Source organism: Vipera ursinii (genome assembly GCF_947247035.1).
Source record: "Vipera ursinii genome assembly, contig: SUPER_Z_unloc_1, whole genome shotgun sequence".
Classification (NCBI taxonomy): Eukaryota; Metazoa; Chordata; class Lepidosauria; order Squamata; family Viperidae; genus Vipera; species Vipera ursinii.
In genome coordinates, this window is record NW_028148449.1 from 1,063,326 (window position 1) to 1,086,886 (window position 23,561).

At 48.4% G+C, this 23,561-nt stretch overlaps 1 protein-coding gene across 1 annotated transcript in view; it reads right to left on the reverse strand.

Annotated features, from left to right (window-relative positions):
* KRBA1 (KRAB-A domain containing 1) overlaps nucleotides 1-3,871 on the reverse strand; it is a gene marked incomplete at its 5' end in the record, with an annotated part of 16,904 nt that extends 13,033 nt beyond the window's left edge. Inside the window, 5 exons of the mRNA XM_083380034.1 lie at nucleotides 1,388-1,549; nucleotides 1,636-1,797; nucleotides 2,563-2,706; nucleotides 3,591-3,743; nucleotides 3,844-3,871. Coding sequence (XP_083236160.1) covers nucleotides 1,388-1,549; nucleotides 1,636-1,797; nucleotides 2,563-2,706; nucleotides 3,591-3,743; nucleotides 3,844-3,871 — 649 coding nt within the window. The remainder of the gene's footprint in view (nucleotides 1-1,387; nucleotides 1,550-1,635; nucleotides 1,798-2,562; nucleotides 2,707-3,590; nucleotides 3,744-3,843) is intronic.
* Nucleotides 3,872-23,561: the final 19,690 nt, after the last annotated feature.

Genomic DNA, 23,561 nt, shown 5'->3' on the forward strand with positions numbered 1-23,561 from the left:
CCAAGTTCACAGACCTCCCCCCCCCCCAAAGGGTCCCTTAGATGCTGGGTGGGTAAGTAGGTAGACAGACAGACAGACAGAGATCGATCCAGATGATGCATGGATGGATGGATAGACAAATATAGATGGATGGATGGATGGATGGATGGATGGATGGATGGATAGATAGATAGATAAACGTGATGGATGGATGGACGGATAGATGGATAGACAGATAAGACAGATAGACATAGACAGACAGATAGATGGATGGATGAATGGATGGACAGAAAGACAGACAGAGATCCAGATGATGGATGGATGGATAGATAGATAGATGGATGGATAGATAGAGAGATAGATAAATAGATGATGGATGGATGGATGCACAGATAGACAGATAAGAGATGGATGGATGAATGGACGGACAGAAAGACAGATAGACCGATAGATAGATAGATAGATAGATAGATAGATAGATAGATAGATGGATGGATGGATGGATGGATGGATGGATGGATGGATGGATGGATGGACAGATAAGACAGATAGATATAGACAGATGGATGGATAGATGGGTGGATGAATGGATGGACAGACAGATAGATAGACAGATAAACATAGATGGATGGATGGACAAAGAGAGATAGATAGATAGATAGATAGATAGATAGATAGATAGATAGATAGATAGATAGATAGATATGGATAGATGGGTGGATGGATGAATGGATGGACAGATAGATAGACAGATAAACATAGACGGATGGATGGACAAAGATATATATATATATCTTTGAGAGAGAGAGAGAGAGAGAGATGGATATAAAGGTAAAGTTTCCCCCGCACATGCGTGCTACTCGTTTCCGACTCTAGGGGCCAGTGCTCATCTCCGTTTCAAAGCCAAAGAGCCAGCGCTTGTCCGAGGACGTCTCCGTGGTCATGTGGCTGGCATGACTTAGGCGCCAAAGGCGCATGGGACGCTGTTACCTTCCCACCGTAGTGGTCCCTATTTTTCTACTTGCATTTTTACGTGCTTTCGAACTGCTAGGTTGGCAGAAGCTGGGACGAGTAACAGGCGCTCACTCTGTTACGCGGCACTCAGGATTTGACCCGCCAAGCTGCCGACCTTCTGATCGACAAGCTCAGCGAGATGGATAGATGGATGGATGGATGGATAGATATAGATAGATAGATGATAGATGATAGATGATAGATAGATAGATAGATAGATAGACAGACAGACAGACAGACGAAGGACAGATGGACAGACGATGGATGGACAGATGGACACACAGACAGATAGGATGTAGCTGAGGTACATTTCCGGCAGCCGAGCCTTCCCCCTTCCCCCACCCTCCAAGCATCCCCCTGGGGAGGGAGTGTGGGCCACCAAACTACCTCTCACCTTCCTCCCTCCTGGCCCAGGGCGCTGGCTCTGGCGTCCACTGCCGGAGTCTGTCGGGCGAGCTGTGGATGGAGGAAGTGACAGCCGGGGACCATGGCTGGTTCTGGATGTCCTTCAAGCACTTCTCTAGGCCTTGCAAGGGGGTGCTGCTCTGACCGAATCCTGCAGAATAGGGGGGTCCTTAGGTCAGTATGGCAACTGACACACACACACACACCCCGCCAGATCTGAGCCCCTGACCCTCTCACCTTCCTCTCTCCTGGCCCACTGCGTTGGCACCAACGTCCACCTCTGGACACCATCTGGGGAGCTGCTGGCGGCCGGCGAAGAGGCCCGGCTGAGCGAAGCCAACGGGGTCTCCTTGAACCCTTTCCTGAGGCTGTGCAAAGGACTCCGGGCTTGGCCGAGCTCTGCCAAACACAGAAGTAGGGGACAGCTTGGCCAAGCTACCCTGGCCACCATCAGCTGTGAAAGCCCACCATCCAGGTTGACTTTGAAGACTGCGGAGTTGGCCATCCACCTCCCTCCCTGCCTTCAGATCACGATATCACAGATCGCCTCCTCCAGATCACCTCCTCAAGATCCCCCACGGGACCCTCGGAAGATCCAAGGAGCTGTTCTGCCGAGAGTCGGACACCAAGATGTCCCGGCTCTGGAAGGATCGGGGTCTACCTCCCTAGTGTTGCGATTCCGTGCCAGCCAGTGGACCCAGCCGTTGAGTCCAGGGAATCAGAGGAGGGGCCTGGAGAGCCATCAGAGTCAGAGGAAGGCTCTGATGAGCTCCAGGACTTACAATCTGAGGAAGAGCCTAACCCCCTCACTCATGCTCAGGCAGAGACCCAGCTGTGCTGGGAAGCAGAGTCAGACTCTGAGGACTCACAGATGGAAGACATCATAGACCGCTCGCAAACGCCGCCAGGCAACACGAGCAGGACAAAGGGAGGCAATGGGGTGGCTCCAAGGGCGGAGGAGAAGGCACTAAAAAGCCAGGACTTGGGACTGCACAATAAAAAGGGGGAAGGTGTGGGTGGTGCTGGTTGCTGAAGGCAACCATTTGCGAAGGACTCAAGTTTCACGGGATTACGTTCTGATTGCCTTGCAAAATGGGGAACAATCCTCCGTTTGAATTGTGTTTTATTTGCCTTTGCTTTGGGGATCTTTTGCAGGAATCTCACCATCTTCCTTCCTTCTCCATCGGCCCGATTCTGGAGTCCCCCGGGGAAGGCTGTCCGGGGAGCTGCTGACCAATGAAATAATAGCAGGGGACGAAGGCTGGACGTGGGCGCTGAGAGGATGTTCCTTCGTGGTTCCTCGAGGATCTGTGAGGAACGGAGGAGGGACATCAGAAGAGGACCCACCGGAGAGACTTGGTTTAGAGTCCACTCTCCAAAGAGGAAAACTTTCTGAGGTGACTTCTGGGCAATAATCAACCCGGCCTACCTCACAGGGTTGCTCTTGTAGGGGACAAACCCAAAGGGACAACTGCTCCTGGAGAAAAGCTAGGGTAGATATCCAGCCGACCAACTAAGCGGAGTAGACTTTTCTTAAGAACAAGGTTTCCCTTCGAAGGTGTGAAACGACCCTGATGCCGCTTCCTCGTAGGCCCAAGAATTTAATTGGGGGACATTTGTGCTGGCTGAGGGACTTTGGACCAATCGCCAGGAGACGGTGAGTTCTAGTCCCGCCTCAGCCATGAAAGCCAGCTGGGTGACTTTGGGCCAATCACTGAGAGACTGTGAGTTCTAGTTCCACCTCAGGCATGAAAGCCAGCTAGGTGACTTTGGGCCAATCACCAGGAGACGGTGAGTTCTAGTCCCACCTTAGGCATGAAATCCAGCTAGGTGACTTTGGGCCAATCACTGGGAGACAGTGAGTTCTAATTCTGCCTCACGCATGAAAGCCAGCTAGGTGACTTTGGGCCAATCACTGGGAGACGGTGAGTTCTAGTCCTGCCTTAGGCATGAAAGCCAGCTGGGTGACTTTGGGCCGATCCCTCTTTCTCCTGGCCCAACCCACTTCGCAGAGCTTGTTGTTGTGGGGAAAATAGGAGGAGGAAAGGGTATTAGGATTGTTTGCCCCCTCGAGTTATCTATAAAAATAACCATGGGGTATAAATAAATAAATAAATAAATACACACATGTGCAAATAAGCAAACAAAAGAAACACAGTCCGATGAAGGTTTGCCTTGTTTGCGGAACTAACCTCCTTGCACCATCCCTGCCTCCACTTTCCGCCCTGCTGGGTTTCTCTCGTGGGGCCTGTTGGCGTATCCGTGGGGCAGGAAGGGCTGCTGAACGGGCTTTTCCCCAAGACTGACTTCGGAGCCTTGGAGAAGGCAGGGATCAGGTGGGGGGCCTGCCGAGAGACGAGAGAAGAGACAGGTGGGTCATGGTTTCAGGACGTTGCCCTCCATTGGGGGGAGGAGGAGGAGGAGTGTGGGTTCCGTGGTGCTGACCGTGGTGGTTTCGTTGCAGACATTTCATGACCCAACTAGGGAACATCATCAGTGCTAGAAGGGAGGAGGAGGAGGAGGAGGAGGAGGAGGAGGAGGAGGAGGAGGAGAAGAAGAAGAAGAAGAAGAAGAAGAAGAAGAAGAAGAAGAAGAAGAAGAAGAAGAAGAAGAAGAAGAAGACTATGAGGTCCCTGAAGAAGAAGAAGAAGAAGAAGAAGAAGAAGAAGAAGAAGAAGAAGAAGAAGAAGAAGAAGAAGAAGAAGACTATGAGGTCCCTGAAGAAGAAGAAGAAGAAGAAGAAGAAGAAGAAGAAGAAGAAGAAGAAGAAGAAGAAGAAGAAGAAGAAGAAGAAGAAGAAGAAGAAGACAACGACGACTATGAGGTCCCTGGTCTACTCTGAGCTGGGTGGTTTCCTTGCAGATGTCTCATGACCCAACTAGACATCTCATGACCCAACTATCATCAGGGCTAGATGGGAGGAGGAGGAGGAGGAGGAGGAGGAGGAGGAAGGGTGGACTGTGGGGTCCTTGGTGTTCTCTGACCGTGATGGTTTTCTTGCAGACGTTTCATGACCCAACTAGGGAACATCATCAGTGCTGGAAGGGAGGAGGAGGAGGAGGAGCAAGAAGAGGAAGGAGCAGGAGGAGGAGGGGAAGGAGGGAGGAGGAGGAGGAGGTGGAGGAAAAAGAGGAGGAAGAGGTAGGGAGAAAGAGGAGGAGAAGGGGGAGGAGGAGGTGTACGAGGAGGAGGACTGGTGTCCTTGGTGCTCTCTGATTGTGGTGGTTTTTCTTGCAAACATTTCATGACCCAACTAGGGAACATCATCAGTGCAGGAAGGAAGGAAGGAAGGAAGGAAGGAAGGAAGGAAGGAAGGAAGGACTCTGAGCTGGGTGGTTTCCTTGCAGGCGTTTCATGACCCAACTAGGGAACATCATCAGGGTTAGAAGGAGGAAGGAAGGAAGGAAGGAAGGAAGGAAGGAAGGAAGGAAGGAAGGGAGGGAGGGAGGGAGGGAGGGAGGGAAGGAGGAAGGACTCTGAGCTGGGTGGTTTCCTTCCAGACGTCTCGTGACCCAACTAGGGAAAGTCATCAGTGCTAGGAGGAGGAAGGAAGGAAGGAAGGAAGGAAGGAAGGAAGGAAGGAAGGAAGGACTGACTCCGAGCTTGGTGGTTTCCTCGCAGACGTTTCATTACCCAACTAGGGAACATCATCAGTGCTAGAAGGGAGGGGGGGTTGTGAGGAGGAGGAGGAGGAGGAGGAGGAAGGTCGCAAATGGCAATCACGTGAGCCGAAATGCTGCAATCATCAGAAATACACACTGCTTGCCAAGCATCCCACTTTTGATCACGTAACCGTGAGGATGCTGCGACGGTCGTACGTGTGCGGACCAGCTGTAGGCCACCTTTTCCAGTGCGGTTGTTAATGGTGAGCAGCCCTTAAACCAGGGGTGTCAAACCGCCGGGCCGCCGGCCAGTTGCCTCGCGCGGAGGTTGCACTCACCCCAGCTCCGGCAACGCAAGAAAAGTCACAGTACGTCGTGACACGTCATGTGACACGGCGCGTTTCAACACCCGTGCCCTAAATGAACGATTTTTAAGTAAAAGGCCACCTGTGCCTCGCTTCTTCCTATGGATGGCTTATGCCCCAGCTCCCATCAGTCACAACTAATCTGTCCTCCTGGCTGGGGATGATGGGAGTTCGGCCACAAAATCTAGGGAAGAGTGAGATGCATGGCTAGCGCTGAGAATTGGAGATGTGAGACAGACGGGGCCTCCATATACAGTAGTGGCCAAAATTGTGGAAACCCTTTGGGAAAAGTGTTTTTTTTTTTTTTGGAGTAGCACCATCAAATCACATATCGATGGAAAGATAATTTAATTGAGAACGTAATGCAACCAAGTTTGTTCAATGATCTGTCCTGTATTCTATGAAAAGTTATAGCCAAATCACCAGAAAAAGGAAGCACAACTTGCTTAAGTTGATATCGGGTAGCTTTCCTTCAACCGATTGTAGCCAATGAGCGGGAGTGTTTAGAGAGCCAATCGGGTGTCATCTTGTTTTGGCAATGAGCCAATCGGATCACAGTAGGATTCAGTGATTGATGTGGTGTCTTGAAGCCGAGAGGAAGGACATTGGTCAGTGAGTTCTGGGATCGCTATCAAGTTGGTTGGGGCTTTTTTGTGTTCTTTCATTTAGTGAGCTTGTAAAACATAATAAAGGGACGGGGTGGCTCAGTGGGTTAGGCCACTGAGCTTGTCGATCAGATGGTCGGCAGTTTGGCAGGTCGAATCCCGAGTGCCGCGTAACAGAGTGAGCGCCTGTTACTCGTCCCAGCTTCTGCCAACCTAGCAGTTTGAAAGCGCGTAAAAATGCAAGTAGAAAAATAGGGACCACTACGGTGGGAAGGTAACAGCATTCCGTGCGCCTTTGCCGGCTAGTCATGCCGGCCACGACCACGGAGATGTCCTCAGACAAGCGCTGGCTCTTCGGCTTTGAAACGGAGATGAGCACCAGCCCCTAGAGTTGGAAACAACTAGCACGCATGTGCGGGGGAACTTTTACCTTTACCTAAAACATAATAAAAATTAAAGTAACAGTGCCAAGAGTTGACTGGTTGCCCAGAAAGTGATGTCAAATAGTATTCTTCAGTGAACGAGGCTACGGTTACAAAGAAATTGGAAGACAAATTGGTGGAAACTTAACCAAAGGGGGCATTTCTGCTGCACACTTTCCCCAAAAGGTTTCCACCATTTCGGCCACTACTGTATATATGTCCTACCTAGCTCAGAGTTGGCCATCCTTGGTGAATTGAAGATGAGTGGGCTTCAACTCCCAGAATTCTCAGCAATGGGTATTGTGGAATTCTGGGAGCTGAAGTCCACATTACTGGACACGGCCAAGGTTGGGGCGCTCTGTCCCTCGTGACGCGTTTGACCGTCTTCTCCAAACTCCAGACCTACCGAACTGTCCTCTTCTTCCCCCTCTTCGTCTCTCCTTCTCCCCAGTCGCTCCTCGTTTGCCCGTCATGACTTTGGGGGTCAGCGGTCTGGCCACGGGGATGTCCTTCAGGCAGTTGAGCAAGCCATGGAGAGGACTGGTGGCTGGGCTCCACTCTGGGTCAGGAAGAAGAAGAGAAGAGGAAGCTCAAGGTGGAAGGCTACAGGGATCTCCAAAGACATTGAGATCATGGTGGCTTCCATCAGAACCTGTTCTTCAAGGATGGGAATTGGGGATGCCCCTCACTATGGGCACCTAGGTAAACCTTGACTTTTTCATCTGCCCAGGTCAACCTTGACTTCATCTCCCCAGCATAATCTTTCTTCATCTGCCCAGCTCAACCTTGACTTCTTCATCTTCCCAGGTCAACCTTGACTTTTTCATCTGCCCAGGTCAACTTTGACTTCATCTCCCCAGCATAATCTTTCTTCGTCTGCCCAGGTCAACCTTGACTTCTTCTTCATCTGCCCAGCTCAACCTTGACTTCTTCTTCATCTGCCCAGCTCAACCTTGACTTTTTCATCTCCCCAGCTCAACCTTGACTTCACATTCCCAAGTCTTGACTTCTTTACCTCCCTAGGTCTTCCCTGACTTCTTCATCTCCCCAGGTCAACTCTGACTTCATCTCCCCAACATAGAGACTTCTTCATCTCCTCAGGTCAACCTTGGCCATAATCACTGAACTAAAGAATGCGAAACCCGGGGGGGGGGGGAAGAGACGACGGCCTTCCCACCCTCAAGATGCGCTCCCCACACCCTCCCTACGTGGTTTCTTCCTCACCATCCGAACACGGGATCGAAAGTTCCAGCTTGGACCCGGATTCTCTGGCACCAAGAGAGAAGCTGCTCCTTGGAAGGCCAAAGTGGTGGTAGCCCTTCTCTTCCAAGATGTCCTCGTGGCCTTGCAGAGGGAGTTCTTCCTCAGATTTAACTGGGGGGAGTAAAACGGAGGCATCTCTCCTGCAGGCACTTGCTTCTCCTATCTCTCCTCCCTCCCTCCCTTCTTTCTTCTTCCTTCCTTCCTTCTCCCATATCTCCTTTCCCTCCCCTTTCCCCTTTACTCCGTCCCCCTTCCCCTTTACCCTTCATTACTCCTTTCATCGGTTCTCTCTCCTTCCTTCCATATTTTCTTCCTTCCTTCCTTCCTCCCTTTCCCTTTCCTTTCTTTCTTTCCTTCTCCTATCTCTCCTTCCTTGTTTCCCCTTCCTTCTTTCCCCTTACTTCCTTTTTGCCATTCCCTTCCTCCTCCCTTTCCTTTCTTTTCCTTCCCTTAGTCCTTCCTGCCTTCCCCTCTCTCTCTCCTTCCTTCTCCTTCCCCTTTCCCTTCTCTTTCCTTCCTTCCGCATCTCTCCTTCCTTCCTTTTCCTTCCCAGTCTCTTTCCCTTTTCTTTCTCTTTCTTTCCTTCCCTCTCTCCTTCCTTCATCCTTCTCTTTCCTCCCTCCTTTTCTCTTTCCCTCGCTCCCTTTTTCTTTTTCTTTCTTTCCTTCCTTCCTTCTCCCTCCCTCTTCTCCTCCCGCCCTCCTTCTCTTTCTTTCTTTTCTTTTTCTTTCCTTCTTCCTTTTCTCTCTTCTTTCTTCCTTCCTTCCTTTCTTCCTTCCTTCCTTCTCCCCCCCCTCTCCCTCCCTCTTCTTTTCTTTCCTTCTTTCCCTCTCTCCCTGCCAGTTTGGACTGGTGTTCCAGGTCCTCCTTCCTTCCTCCCTCCCTCCCTCCCTCCCTCCCTCCCTCCCTTCCTTCCTTCCTTCCTCCCTCTCTCCCTCTCTCCCTCCCTTCCCATCTCCCCTTTTCCCAGTGCTTGAGGGGAGCTGTGAAACTCAACCCCAGAAAGCAGACCTGGAGGGAAGAAGCTTACCGCAAACAGCTGAGGTGCCGGATCGCTCTGGGGTTTTCTCCCTGCTTCCACTTGCACAGAAAGCCACCAATGCAGGCTCTCCCTGCGGATCCTGCCACGAGGAGGAGCTGCTGCGCTCTTGCTTTATTTTAACTGCAGACACCCAGAAACGCTGCCCTTAGTCCTGGCTTTGCCGGAGACAAGAACAGGAAGAGAGCCCCTTCTCTACCAAACCCCACCCCGCCAGGAAACTGCCCCCAGCAAGATGGGATATGTGATCGGCAGCCACAGGAGCAGAAGCAAGCCACGCACCTCCCGGAAACGACAGAGTCGGAAGGGACCTTGGTGGTCTTCTAGTCCAACCCCCCCAATTAAGCAGAAAACCCTTCCCTCCTCCTCCTCCTCCACCACCTCCTCCTCCTCCTTCTCAGAATAACAGAGTCGGAAGGGACCTTGGAGGTCTTCTAGTCCAACCCCCCCTGATAAAGTAGGAGACCCTTCCCCCTCCTCCTCCCTCCCTCCCTCCCTCCCTTCCATCTATCCATCCATCCATCTCTCTCCCACCTGGAAAATTCGGTCTCTTGCCCCCCTCGGGCTTGAGGGTGGAGGGGTTCCCCTTGGTTGCCACCGAAGACCCTGTTCCTTCTCTGGGGTTGGGGACCCCCAGTTCCTCTTCGGAAGCTTCCCTCTTAACTGCAGACAAGAACGGTAAGGAGGAAGCAAAATGGAGACATTTGGAGATTTTAAAAATAACCAGCTGAGAAACACAATGCTGTAAATCTAACAGGGACCACGTGGAAAAGTTGAAAATAGTTCGTTTAGGTGGGCATCAGATCCTTTTACAATTGTTTATATAGAGAGAGGAGGAGGAGGAGGAGGAAGAGGAAGAGGAAAGGGTCTCATGCCTGAGCAGGGAGTTGGACTAGAAGACCTCCAAGGTCCCTTCCAACTCTGCAATTTTGTTATTCTGTAATTCTGCAATTCTGCTATTCTGTAATTCCATTCCGCTCTTCTGTTATTTTGTAATTCTGTTATTCCACAATTTTGTCCAGCTCTTCTGCTATTCCATAATTCGGCTATTCTGTAATTCTGTTCAGCGTTCTTCCGTTATTCTGCCATCCTCCAATCCTGTTATTATTCTGCAATTCTGTTATTCTGTAATTCCATTCCACTCTTCTGTTATTTTGTAATTCTGTTATTCCACAATTTTGTCCAGCTCTTCTGCTATTCCATAATTCGGTTATTCCGTAATTCTGTTCAGCGTTCTTCCGTTCTTCTGTCATTCTACAATTCTGTTATTATTCTGCAATTCTGTTATTCTGTAATTCCATTCCACTCTTCTGTTATTTTGTAATTCTGTTATTCTACAATTTTGTCCAGCTCTTCTGCTATTCTGTAATTCGGCTGTTCTGTAATTCTGTTCATCGTTCTTCTGTTATTCTGTCATTCTGCAATTCTGTTATTATTCTGCAATTCTGTTATTCTGTAATTCCATACCACTCTTCTGTTATTTTGTAATTCTGTTATTCCACAATTTTGTCCAGCTCTTCTGCTATTCCATAATTCGATTATTCCGTAATTCTGTTCAGCGTTCTTCCGTTCTTCTGTCATTCTACGATTCTGTTATTATTCTGCAATTCTGTTATTCTGTAATTCCATTCCACTCTTCTGTTATTTTGTAATTCTGTTATTCCACAATTTTGTCCAGCTCTTCTGCTATTCCATAATTCGGTTATTCCGTAATTCTGTTCAGCATTCTTCCGTTCTTCTGTCATTCTACAATTCTGTTATTATTCTGCAATTCTGTAATTCTGTTATTTTGTTATTCTTCTGTTATTCGGCTAGTCTGTTATTTTATTATTCTAGGTATCTGTCATTTTCTCTCCTGAAATGTATCCATACAAGCACATCCTTTTGTCTGTAGGATTCCATCTTACTATTTCCTGGAGTGTAATTCCTACAGTGCCCACTGGGGGGGGGAAATTACTGCAGTGAGCCTTAATTACAAGTAATCCTGGACTTATAGCAATTCATTTAGTGACCATTCAAAGTTACAACGGCCCTGAAAAAAGGGACTTCTGACCGTTATTCCCACTTAACAGCCGTTGCAGTATCCCCATGGTCAAGTTATCAAAATTGGTTCATATTTACGACGGTTGCAGTATCCCGGGATCACGATCCTCTTGACCAGCGTAGTCAACGGGGAAGTTGGATTTACTTAACAACCGGATTACTAACTTAAAAACTGGCCAGGATTCACTTAACGACCGTGGCGAGAAAGGTGGTAATGCGGAGCAAAACTCGCGTAGCAAAACATTTCACTCAGCGGAACGGAAATTTGGGCACCAATGTGGTCGTAAATCGAGGACTGCCAGTATTCATTCGGGGGGGCTATGTTGGCTCCCACCACAGAAGCATCCGAGGAGAATCGACAGTCGGGTGAAAGAAGACAAAGGTGGATCAAGACTCACCTTGCCTGGGTAAGGAGTCATTCCTGCCTCCCCATTGCCTGACTCCGAGGGCCTCGGATTGCCTGCCAATGGAAGCCTTGAAGGGGGCTTGGGGGCTACGGCCAGGCTGCAGGGTAACCAGCTCCTTCAGACACCTCAGCAACCCTTGAAGTGGTTTCTCTTCCGGCCTTGCTTCTACAGAAGAGGAAGAAGATAAGGTGTAAGATAAGAGTAGAGTAGAGTAGAGTAGAGTAGAGTAGAGTAGAGTAGAGTAGAGTAGAGTAGAGTAGATGGGATGGGATGGGATGGGATGGGATGGGATGGGATGGGATGGGATGGGATGGGATGAGATGGGATGGGATGGGATAGGAAAGGATGATAAGATAAGGTAAGTAAGGCCAGGTGAGGTCAGGTGAGATAAGATAAGAAATAAGATGGATAAGATAAGATGATGTGAGGTGAGGTGAGATATAAGATGAGATATAAGATGAGATGAGATATAAGATGGATAAGATAAGATGATGTGAGGTGAGGTGAGGTGAGATATAAGATAAGATGAGATAAGATATAAGATGTATAAGAAAGATAAGATAAGGTGAGGTGAGGTGAGATATAAGATATAAGATGAGATATAAGATGGATAAGATAAGGTGAGGTGAGGTGAGATATAAGATAAGATATAAGATGAGAGGAGATATAAGATGGATAAGATAAGATGATAAGATAAGATGTGGTGAGGTGAGATATAAGATATAAGATGAAATGAGATATAAGATGGATAAGAAAGATGAGGTGAGGTGAGATATAAGATACAAGATGAGATATAAGATGTATAAGATTAGGTGAGGTGAGGTGAGGTGAGATATAAGATAAGATATAAGATGAGATGAGATGTAAGATGTATAAGATAAGATGATAAGGTGAGGTGAGATATAAGATACAAGATGAGATATAAGATGTATAAGATTAGGTGAGGTGAGGTGAGATATAAGATAAGATATAAGATGAGATGAGATGTAAGATGGATAAGGTGAGGTGATAAGGTGAGGTGAGATATAAGATATGAGATGAGATATCAGATGTATAAGATAAAGTGAGGTGAGGTGATAAGACAAGACGGGTCGGGACGGGATGGGACGAGATGGGATAAGACAAGACAAGATGATAGGATGGGATGGGATGAGATGAGTGGAGTGGAATAGAATGGAGAGGAGAAGAGAGGAGGGGATAAGACCGTCGTAACTTTAAACTGTCCTGAAATGAACAGTCATGATTCGAGGACTCCCACAATCCTTGTTGCTACCCACGTCAACTGGGGCCACTTGCTCACCCTGTTTTCCTGCCCTGCCTAAATGTCCCAGGAGCAGAGACGCATCGCAGAGTGGGAAGCACATCTGTATGATATACAGTCAGTCCTGGACGTATCCCAGAGGGGTTGGACTAGAAGACCTCCGAGGTCCCTTCTGGCTCAGTTATTCTGTTAACTGCTTTGTCCCTACTCAAGTTCCCAAATTACCAACCTGGCACCGACTTCGGAGATGCCTTGCGGGAACTTTTCAGAAGTTCCTTTCCAGCTGCAGCCACGGGCACCGTGTTTCCGTCCTCAGATTGGCGGCCAGCCTGAGAGATGTTTTGCAAAGTTCCCAGAGATATGGGTTCCTCTGCCCCTCCGTCCCCCCAGAAACAGGGCTGGTCCAGACAGCCAGAATCTGCAGAAGAGTCTTTACAAAAAAGAAGGTGAAGGATAGGATAGGATAATGGTAGGATAGAATAGAATAGAATAGAATAGAATAGAATAGAATAGAATAGAATAGAATAGAATAGAATAGAATAGAATAGAATAGAATAGAATAGAATAGAAATGGAATGGAATAGAATAGAATAGAATAGAATAGAATAGAATAGAATAGAATAGAATAGAATAGAATAGAATAGAATAGAATAGAATAGAATAGAATAGAAAATATGGACTAGAATAAAATAGAATAGAATAGAATAGAATAGAAAATATGGAATAGAATAGAATAGAATAGAATAGAATAGAATAGAATAGAATAGAATAGAAAATAGAAAATATGGAATAGAATAGAATAGAATAGAATAGAATAGAATAGAATAGAATAGAATAGAATAGAATAGAATAGAATAGAATAGAAAATATGGAATAGAATAGAATAGAATAGAATAGAATAGAATAGAATAGAATAGAATAGAATAGAAATGGAATGGAATGGAATGGAATAGAATAGAATAGAATAGAATAGAATAGAATAGAATAGAATAGAATAGAATAGAATAGAATAGAATAGAATAGAATAGAATAGAATAGAATAGAATAGAAAATATGGAATAGAATAGAATAGAATAGAATAGAATAGAATAGAATAGAATAGAATAGAATAGAATAGAAAATATGGAATAGAATAGAATAGAATAGAATAGAATAGAATAGAATAGAATAGAATAGAATAGAATAGAAAATATGGAATGGAATAGAAAATATGGAATTCCTCTAGAGTGAACTGTTCAATAAGTAAACACTGCCCTAAGGCTTGGGGTTTTTTTTTTTGTTTTTTCAATCCTGCGTTCGATTCTGCATTTCTCCAGCCTTTCAAGGTCTGGGGGCGCCTTTGTGGTTGCAAAAAGCATCTCTGTGAGGAGACTGAGCTGACGGTAACCAGCTTGGATCCAACTTTTGCAATGGGAAGGCATATCAAATCTGTGGGGAGGGCCGGGAGAAGAAGATGGGGGCTCGAAGACCCTTCCTTAAACTTACCATCAGTGTCCAGCCTCGGATCCATTTGTGGGCTGTGCTTCTGCTCCACTGAGAGACGAGGACGCCAAAGCAAAAGTCCTTCCTCGGATTTCAGCTGCCTTTCGGTCAGGTTCTGCTTGGTCGACGACTCTGCGTAGGCCGCTACTTCTGCATCAACAGGAAGGAAGGCAAGACTAGAGTCAACATCACGTGAAGTGTTAGCGCGGGTGGTCCTCGACCTACCACAGCTTGTTTAATGACTGCTCAAAGTTACGACGGCACTGATAAAAAGGGCCCAAGGACCATTTTCCACACTTACGACCTTTGCAGCATCCCCACGGTTATGTGATCAAAATTCAGATGTTTGGCAACTGATTCATCGTTAAGTAAAGGTAAAGGTTCCCCCGCACACACATGCGTGCTAGTCGTTTCCGACTCTCGGGGTCGGTGCTCATCTCCGTTTCAAAGCCGAAGAGCCAGCGTTTGTCCCAGGACGTCTCCGTGGTCATGTGGCCGGCATGACTAGACGCCAAAGGTGCATGGAAGGCTGTTACCTTCCCACCGTAGTGGTCCCTATTTTTCTACTTGCATTTTTTACGTGCTTTCGAACTGCTAGGTTGGCAGAAGCTGGGACGAGTAACAGGCGCTCACTCTGTTACATGGCACTCGGGATTCGACCCACCAAACTGCCGACCTTCTGATCGACAAGCTCAGCGTCCTAACCCACTGAGCCACCGCATCCTTTGATTCATAGTTATGACAGCGTTTAATAACAACGGCAGTGAAAAGAGGGATTGAGGGCCGTTTTTCACCCAACTGTTGCAGCATCCCCACAGTCCCAGGATCCAAATTCAGACACCTGATGGTGGCAATGACAACAGCACTGAAAAAAAGAGACTTGAGGACCTTTCATCACACTTACAATCCTTGTCGAGCCCCTTGTGCAACCTGCTGGCCAGCAAAGCCGGTGAAGAACCCAGATTGACTTACCAAATCGGGTGACTAACTTGTCAACTGCAACGATGCGCTTAACCCCGACGGCAAGAGAGGTTGCCAAATGGGGCAAAAGTCAGTTAACAAATGTCTCGCTTAAGAACTGAAATGTTGGGCTCGATTGTGGCCGTAAGCCGAGGACTAGTGGTACCGCAAAGCCTCTCATCGACACAGAACGCCTTATCCAGCAGAGAGGGTTTCTCAGCAGCTCACCAGAGAGTACAGAGGAACGGCCTGCCAGTAGATGAGGAGACCTGTGTGATTCCCCGGCCTGGCTTCTGTGTATTGCACAAGTTGCTGTTTCACCTTCAGAGGAGTACCTTCCCAACATGGGTTGTCCTTTGACTTATGACCATAACTGAGCCCCAAATTTCTGTAATTCAGCAAGACAGTTATGGAGTGAGTTTTGCCCCGTTTTAGGAATTTTGTGCTGCAGTTGTTAAGTGAATCACTGCTGTTGTTAAGAGAGTAACCACAGTTGTGAAGTTGTGAAGTAACCCTCACCCTAACACTAACCCTAACCCTTTCCTAAAGGGGATTACATGATTCTGGAACACTGTGACCGTCATAAATAGGAGTCAGTTGCAAAGCAACCCAATTTTGATCATGTGACTACGGGGAAATGCTGCGACGGCTGTAAGTCGCTTTTTCCCCCCCCCACTGTTGCTGTGACTTAGAACGGTCACAAAATGAATGGTCGTAATTTGAGGACTAACTGTATCATCCCAGTGAAGGACCAACCTGCTCCCTTCAGTCCCTGAGTGTCGCAGGGGGCAAACGGGCCTTGGCCGGTGGGCTCCGACCATTTTCCCTCCAGGCTGTTGCTGGGGGTCTTTGCTGGGCTGGAGACACTCAGGGAAACCAAGTCAGCTAAGGGTTCAAGTCGTCTGAAGTGTGGGAAACTCTTCGACTGGACGGCGGGACCCGCTTGGGGAAAAAAAAAGGACAGACGCTCACAAATTCCCGCAACTCTCAACCCGCAAGGCATGTCCGCCATTCAGAGAAGTCCAGGCAGGAGGTTCCTAGATTGGGGTCTCTGTGTGTTTTGCAGGGGAGGGGCTCCCAACATTTGGGAGCCAAGGACAACCAAGTAGAATTAAAAGGAAGTCAGTCACGGCCCCATCGGATGCCCCATTGGAGGAGAAGTTCAAGCAGGGGCCATCTGACAGGGATGGCCTGAGGACAAAGCTGTCCTGGGCGCCTCCAGCATTGAGGGAGGTGGTCGACGGGATGGGGAGCTGCCTGCCCTCACAAACGCAGGAGAGGATCGGCTGCAGACAGGATCGGCTGCAGAAGAGCAGCTGCCTCTCCTGCCCGATCCGAAGGCACAGAGAGTGGAGCGGAGGCAAGCTCAAAGGAGATCTGCACAGTTGCTGGTGAGGAGGCTGCTTTGTCCCTCCTCCTAAGGAACACCTGGTTTGAGCTGATTTCATCGGGTGTCTCCATCGGGAGACAATTGTCTCGCTTTGGCACCCAATTCTTCAGCCTTTGTAAAGTCCGCTTTGGACCGTGAGTCTGCTTTGGACTGTGTTTCTGCCCTGCGGACCCTGACCCTTGCTTTGTGGACTACGGACCCCCGCCTGTGGACTTTGCCTCTCGTTTTGCGACTCTGGACTTCCTCCTTGCCTTCTGAATCAGCTCTAGTGACTATTCGCTTCGTGTCGATGGGAGTTTTTCAGTCATCCAGGTCATGGTTGTCCCAAAGGTGCTTTTTCAGGAGGCAACTGGACTACTCAGGTGACCTTAGGACACAGGTAAACCTCCAAATGGCCCCAATGACTCTCTTAAGGAAGGCAATTGACCAGCTCTCTGCAAGGAGTATAAATCCTTCCATTCCCCACCATCCAGTCAGAGCCGAAGAAGCTTCTCGGATAAGAAGCGAAACGTCTTCAAAGGAAAAGCAAGAAAGTCCAGTTGCCTCCTGAAAAAACACCTTTGGGACTATTCCCTATAGTGTGTGGGCCTGGGTTGTACTGACAGTGGGCGTCTGCCTTCGGGAAAATTTGGGGCACAGCTTCACCAGCCTTTGTAGGTCCATTTGTTGTGGGATGGTAGAACAACGAAGGACTCTTATCAAAGCCTAGGCCAGAGTTCCCCAACCTTTCTGCCTTTGCAAATCAGTGGGGGTGGGGAGAGGGAATGGTCCAGTGTGAGTGGCAGGTACATGCGCTTGCGTGCAAAGCTCCACTGCACAAGCAGCGAACACTCGCACGTGAAGCTCCGTTTGTGCCCGCCGCTTGCACAAACGGAGCTTCACGCCCACTTCTGAGTGCCTGCCACTCGCCCAAATGGAGCTGCATGTGCATGCTCACCCACCGCTTGTGTGGCCCAGTTCCAAACCGGCCACGGCCCAGGGCATTGGGGACCTCTGGCCTAGGTGACCTGGGTCATAACGAAATCTGCTCAGCTGCGCAGCCGAGGCACTCACCGTGGCCTCTGCCTTCACTGCCTCCATCCGGCGCGGATCGTTCCAGACTTGCATGCGCGTGTCCACAAAGAAACTCTGGAATTTCATTAACCAGCTTCATGAGGGCACAGAGGTGGTGGCTGCTTTGATCTCTACCTGTGTGGGAGATAGAGACTTCAGGGGAAGGTCAGAATAGGTGAGGAAAAGGATGCCACCCCAGTGTGGCCAGTTCTGGGTAGAAAATTGCAGAGGAAATGACCTCGCCGTGAACCCATAGCTCTCCCTTTAAATGTGTTACAATGCCCGGAAATGCTGCTAACGTCAGATGTTTTTGCTTTGGCAACAGATGCAGATGCAGCCATTTTCCTTCTTATGTTTTACTCTTAGAATTAGAGCTAGAATTAGATGATGCTGGTGGGGGGGAGGAGGAACATGCATGAGAGTTTAGCTAGACATAACAATACTGTACCTAGTGTGAGAACTAAGGTTATTGAAATAAGAGATGATAAGAATTGGTGGGCTGGAGAACTGGAGGGAAAGCTTGCATTTCAAACTAATTGGAGAATGTGATTTAGGGCTGTTAATTAAAGGAGGCCTGGAGGAACGTTGTCTATAGGGTCGCGATGGGTCGGACACGACTTCGCAGCTAACAACAACAACAATTGTGCTTTGATGCTATGTGCTCAGGGGAGGGGAACTCAGATTTTGGCTTCGACTACGTAAGCGCCAATGCTACGCAACTCAAATAAAGATTCTTTAAGGTAAACAATGCCTCGAAGTTCCTTGAAGAGTTTCATCTGTCGGAACCGTGACACCTGACCTAGAACAGCCCAAGGCTTAAACCAGTGGGCCTTCCTGTCCCTGCACATCTGGAGGGTAACGACATGATAAGGATGACGGAGAGAAACGTCGGCCTGATTCTTCTCCACTCTTACCTGCCTCGTCGTTTGCCGCAGCAGGATGCTCCTCTGCATTGTCCGGCTGCAGGTTGCGGGCTTCTTTCATGTACTCTGGAAAAGGAGGCTCTTCACCCGGGGGGAGGGGAAGAGAGAGGCCACTGACAGCCAAAGGATGTATCATCTCGGCCCGTTGAGTCGATGCTGTTGCAGAGTAAGGAAACGGACATTAGTTGAGATAAGCGTGGTCCGTTAACAAAGACACAAGGGGAAAAGCAAGGCATAAATCCAAAGTAAGCTATACGTGATTCATAGACGCCACCCTATTTTACATAAGCATAAAGGCGGGAAAAGTCAGACTTGCTTCGTACACGCTTCTCTATTTCACACAGGGGGGAAGCACAATCAGATTTGCAAGGTCCCGTTTGACTTACAGTAGCGGCCAAAATGGTGGAAACCTTTTGGGAAAAGTGTACAGTAGAAATGCCCCCTTTGGTTACGTATCCACCCATTTTTCTTCAAATGGCTTTATAAGTGTAGCCTCGTTCGCTTAATAATACTATTTGACATCGCTTTCTGGGTGACCAGTCAACTCTTTGCACCGTTCCTTTAATTGTATTACGTTTTACAAGCTCACTAAATGAAAGAACACAAAAAAACCCCAACCAACTTGTTAGCGATCCCAGAACCCACTGACCAATGTCCTTCCTCTCGGCTTCAATATACGACATCAATCGCTGTATCCTACTGTGATCCGATTGGCTCATTGCCAAAACAAGATGACACCCGATTGGCTCTCTAAACACTCCCGGTCATTGGTTACCATAGGATGAAGGAAAGCTACCCGATATCAACCTAAGCAAGCTGTGCTTCCTTTTTCGGGTGATTTGGCTATACCTTTTCATAGGATACAGATAATTGAACAAACTTTGTTGCATTACATTCTTGACTAAAGTATCTTTCCATTGATATATAATTTTATGGTAAAGGTAAAGGTAAAGGTTCCCCCGCACACGCGTGCTAGTCGTTTCCAACTCTAGGGGCCGGTGCTCATCTCCGTTTCAAAGCCGAAGAGCCAGCGCTTGTCCGAGGCCGTCTCCGTGGTCATGTGGCTGGCATGACTAGACGCCAAAGGCGCACGGAACGCTGTTACCTTCCCACCGTCGCGGTCCCTATTTTTCTACTTGCATTTTTACGTGCTTTCGAACTGCTAGGTTGGCAGAAGCTGGGACGAGTAACAGGCGCTCACTCTGCTACGCGGCACTCGGGATTCGACCTGCCAGACTGCTGACCATTTGATCGACAAGCTCAGGGTCCTAACCCACTGAGCCACCGCGTCCCTAATTTTATGGTAGTACTCCAAAAAAACAAAAGTGGTGTTATTAGCCATGCAACCTCAAAAATACACTTTTCCCAATAGGTTCCCACAATTTTGGCCACTACTGTAAATACAAAATAAGGTATCCATGAACCACAGACACCTCCCTTTTTTTCACATGAGTATAAGGGGAGGGGAAGGACAGTTAAACTATAGTCATAAACTGTAGCTATAAACTGTTAAACTATAGTATGAACTCTTCGACTTAAATCCAAACGAAGGTCCTTGACTTATGACAGTTCTTTTAGCGACCATTCAAAGTTACAACGGAACTGGAAAAAAGCAACCGAGGACCGTTTTTCAAACAACCGTTGCAGCATCCCCCTGGTCACGTGATTCAGATGCCTGGCAACTGGGTCATACAGATAGTCCTTGACTCACGACAGTTCGTTTAGTGACCATTCAAAAGTTCCAACGGCAGTGAAAAATGTAACTTAGGACCGTTTTTCAGACGTTTCCCCAAGGTCACGCGATCCAAATTCGGGTGCTTGGCAGCTGTCTTGTATTTATGACCGTTGCGGTGTCCGGGGGTGTGTGGGGTCATACGATGTCCCTTTGGCGACCTTCCGACGAGCCAAGTCAATGGGGAAAAGCCGGATTCACTTAACAACCATGTGACTAACTTAACAACAGCAGGGATTCGCTTAGCAACCCTGGGAAGAAAGGTCGTAAAGTAGGGCCAAACTCGCTTAACAACAGAAATGCTGGGCTCAATTGGGGTTGTAAATCGAGGGCTACCTGTATATGATTCATAGACACCTTCCTACTTCATATGAACGTAAGGAGGAGGAGGAGAGCCGGGCTTGCAAGACTTTTTTGACAAATCCAAAATAAAGTATACGTGCTTCATGGACACCTCCCTAATTCAATGGAGTATAAGAAAGGGTAAACAGTCAGACTTGCAAGATTTTATATGACAAATGTCCAAGAGGTTCCATCTTTGGTTATAGGAGGAGAGATGTTACCTCCCGTTGATAGAGCACGCAATCTAGGCGTCCTCCTGGATTCACGACTCAGTTTTGAAGATCATATTGGAGTCGTGGCTAGGGGGGCATTTGCCCAGATTCGCCTGGTACGCCAGTTGCGCCCCTTTCTGGACTGAGATGCCCTACATACAGTCACCCACACACTCGTTACCTCCCGTATAAATTACTGCAATGCTCTCTACATGGAGCTGCCCTTGAAGACCACCCGGAGGCTTCAGCTGGTGCAGAGTGCGGCTGCGCGGGTAATGATGGGAGCACCCCGATACTCCCATATTACACCCCTCCTGCGTGAGCTGCATTGGTTACCGGTTGCCCTCCGGGTGAGATTTAAGGTGCTGGTACTTACCTTTAAAGCCCGGGACACTTGCAGGACCATCTGCTGCCGGGAAGGAATTCCCATTGCCCAGTATGCTCACACAGAGAAGGCCTCCTCAGGGTACCGTCGGCTAGACAATGTCGGCTGGTGACCCCCAGGGGAAGAGCCTTCTCTGTGGGAGCGCCAACCCTGTGGAACCAGCTCCCTGCTGAGCTTCGGATGGCCCCGGATCTCCAGTCCTTTCGCCGCGGCCTCAAAACACTCCTTTTCCACCTGGCTGACCTGGACTGACAGGGATTTTAATTATGTTTTTATTTTTTTAACTCTAATTTTTAATTTATTTTAATTTTAATTTTAATTTATTGTACAGAGGCCTTTAATTTTAATTTTATCTTAATTTTTGTATTTATTGTATGTTATTGTTGTTAGCCGCCCTGAGTCCTTCGGGAGATAGGGCGGCATATAAGTCCCAATAATAATAAATAAATAAATAAATCTAAAACAAAGTACCCCCGGTTTTATAGACACCTCCCTATTTCACAGGAGTATAAGGGGGCGAACGTAGCCAGACTCGCAAGATTTTGTTTGACAAATCCAAAATAAACTATATGTGCTTCGCGGACACCTCCCTAATTCAAAGGAGTATAAGTGAGGGAAGCACAGATTGGCAAGATTCGGTTACTACAGTCTATATTAATACAGATTGTTTGAGCCTTCTCGAAGGGTGGACTTCTTCGTTTGGTCGCCCCTCACGGGGCTAACCGTTTATCTTCCACCCCACTGAAAACGGACAAAGGTAGCTTTTGAGGGATAAGACCCAAGGAAACGATTCATCCACCCACCCCCAACTCCTGGTTCGGCAGGGTAAGACAGACAGCAGAAAATGGGCTGAATCTACAGAATAATATTATCTCTGTGTGTTGTGATTCCGTGCCAGCCTGCGATCCCGGCATCTCAGGCCGAGGAATCAGAGGAGGGGGCCAGGGGAGCCATCGGAGTCGGAGGAAGGCTCTGATGAGTTACAAGACTTACCAAGTGAGAAAGAACCTGGCCCCTCCACTCGTGGTCAAGCCGAAAGCTGCGGGAGGCTAGGCTGGGAGGCTGAGTCAAACTCAGAGGAAGCACAGCTGGAAGACCTCAGAGACGCACGGAAACGCAGACCAGTCACACGAGTAAATCAGAGGGAGGCAACGGGGCGACGCCAGGGGAGAAGGAGAAAGCAGTGAGCAGCCACGCCTTGGGGGCTGCGTAACAACAAGGGAAGGCGTGGGCAGGGCTGGTTGCTGGAGGCCACCGTTTGCAAAGAACTTCTGTGTCAAGAGGTGATGGTCTGTTTATGTTACCGGTGAGTTATTTCCTGTTTTGGCTCATGCTCCATTTTGTTTTGTGGACCTCAAATAAAAAAAGGGTTTCTTTTTCCAGCCTACTGTTAAAAGAGGGCTTGCCTTGTGAAGTAACAAGGACGTAGGTAGGCTGGGACAGAACGCCGTGGATACTGTCTATGTCTACACAGAGTGGTGGGATACCAATATGTGAACAGCCGGTTCTCGGTGTGGATGCCGCTTCTGGAAGTCTGTTCTGGGCCTGGGCAACAAAAAAAAATTAGCTACCGTTTCTGCCGAAAGTGATGCGAACCGGCTGAATCCCACCACTGTAGACTCAGTACAAGGCAGTGAGCCAAATGCAAATCTGTACGTTGGGGAAAAAAAACCAAACAACCACGTCGCAAACGCGCAGCCTAACATGGGAGAACAAACCCATCAGGACAAGAGTCGGCCGTTGGCCTGCGTTTAAAAGGCAAAGGCCGGTCCTTCAAAGGCAGCACAGTCCACATTTTGGACAGAGAGGACCGCGGGTTCAAAAGAGGGCTCCATTCTAGGTCAAAACTGAACATCTTTCTCTCAACAGAGGGGGAGGGATATGACAGCATCTATCCCCAGTCTACAACACAGGACTTTTCAACCTTTCCGCCCATTGTACCACTTTTGGGATACGGCAACATCCGAGTACCACCAGTCGCCTAGCAAAAACTTGACCAAAAAAAAGGGAAAAAAGTGATGAAGTACAGGTAGTCCTCGACTTACAACAGTTCGCTTAGTGACTGTTCGAAGTTACAATGGCACTGAAAAAAGTGCCCCCCCAAGCCACAGCCGAGCAAGACACCTGCCTGCCCGCCCGGTGACGCTCTTCCTCCTGTCCGAGGTATTCATTGTTGTGAGCATTTCTGTTGAGGATTGGCAGCGGGGGTGGGGTGGGGGGAGGTGTTTGGTTTTTATTCCCCCCGTCTGCTGGGTGGTTGCAGCAGGTTTTGGTCGCTTCACATGACACTGGGACACTGTGACCGTCATAAACATGAATCAGTTGCCAAGCATCAGAATGTAAATCACGAGACCCTGCAGACGTTGCAACATTCCAGCTGATCGGCGCTTCTTCTGGGCTCAGCGGAAGCACTGGGATCGGCGCGAAGCTCCAGCTGGAGCCTGGCGCTGATCCTGGCGCTTCCGCTGAGCCCTGATAGCCCTGCAGCTCCAGCCGTCTCTTGCTCAGGATGGAGCTGAGTTCAGCTCATTCCCCTCCCCCGCTACCACTTTTCTAGGATGGTCGCGTACCACCTGCCAGGTGCCAACGTACCACAGGTGGTACCCGTACCACTGGTTGAAAAGCCCTGGTCTACAACGCAGGGCTTTCAACAATTCCAAGAAGGCTCCCCACCCAT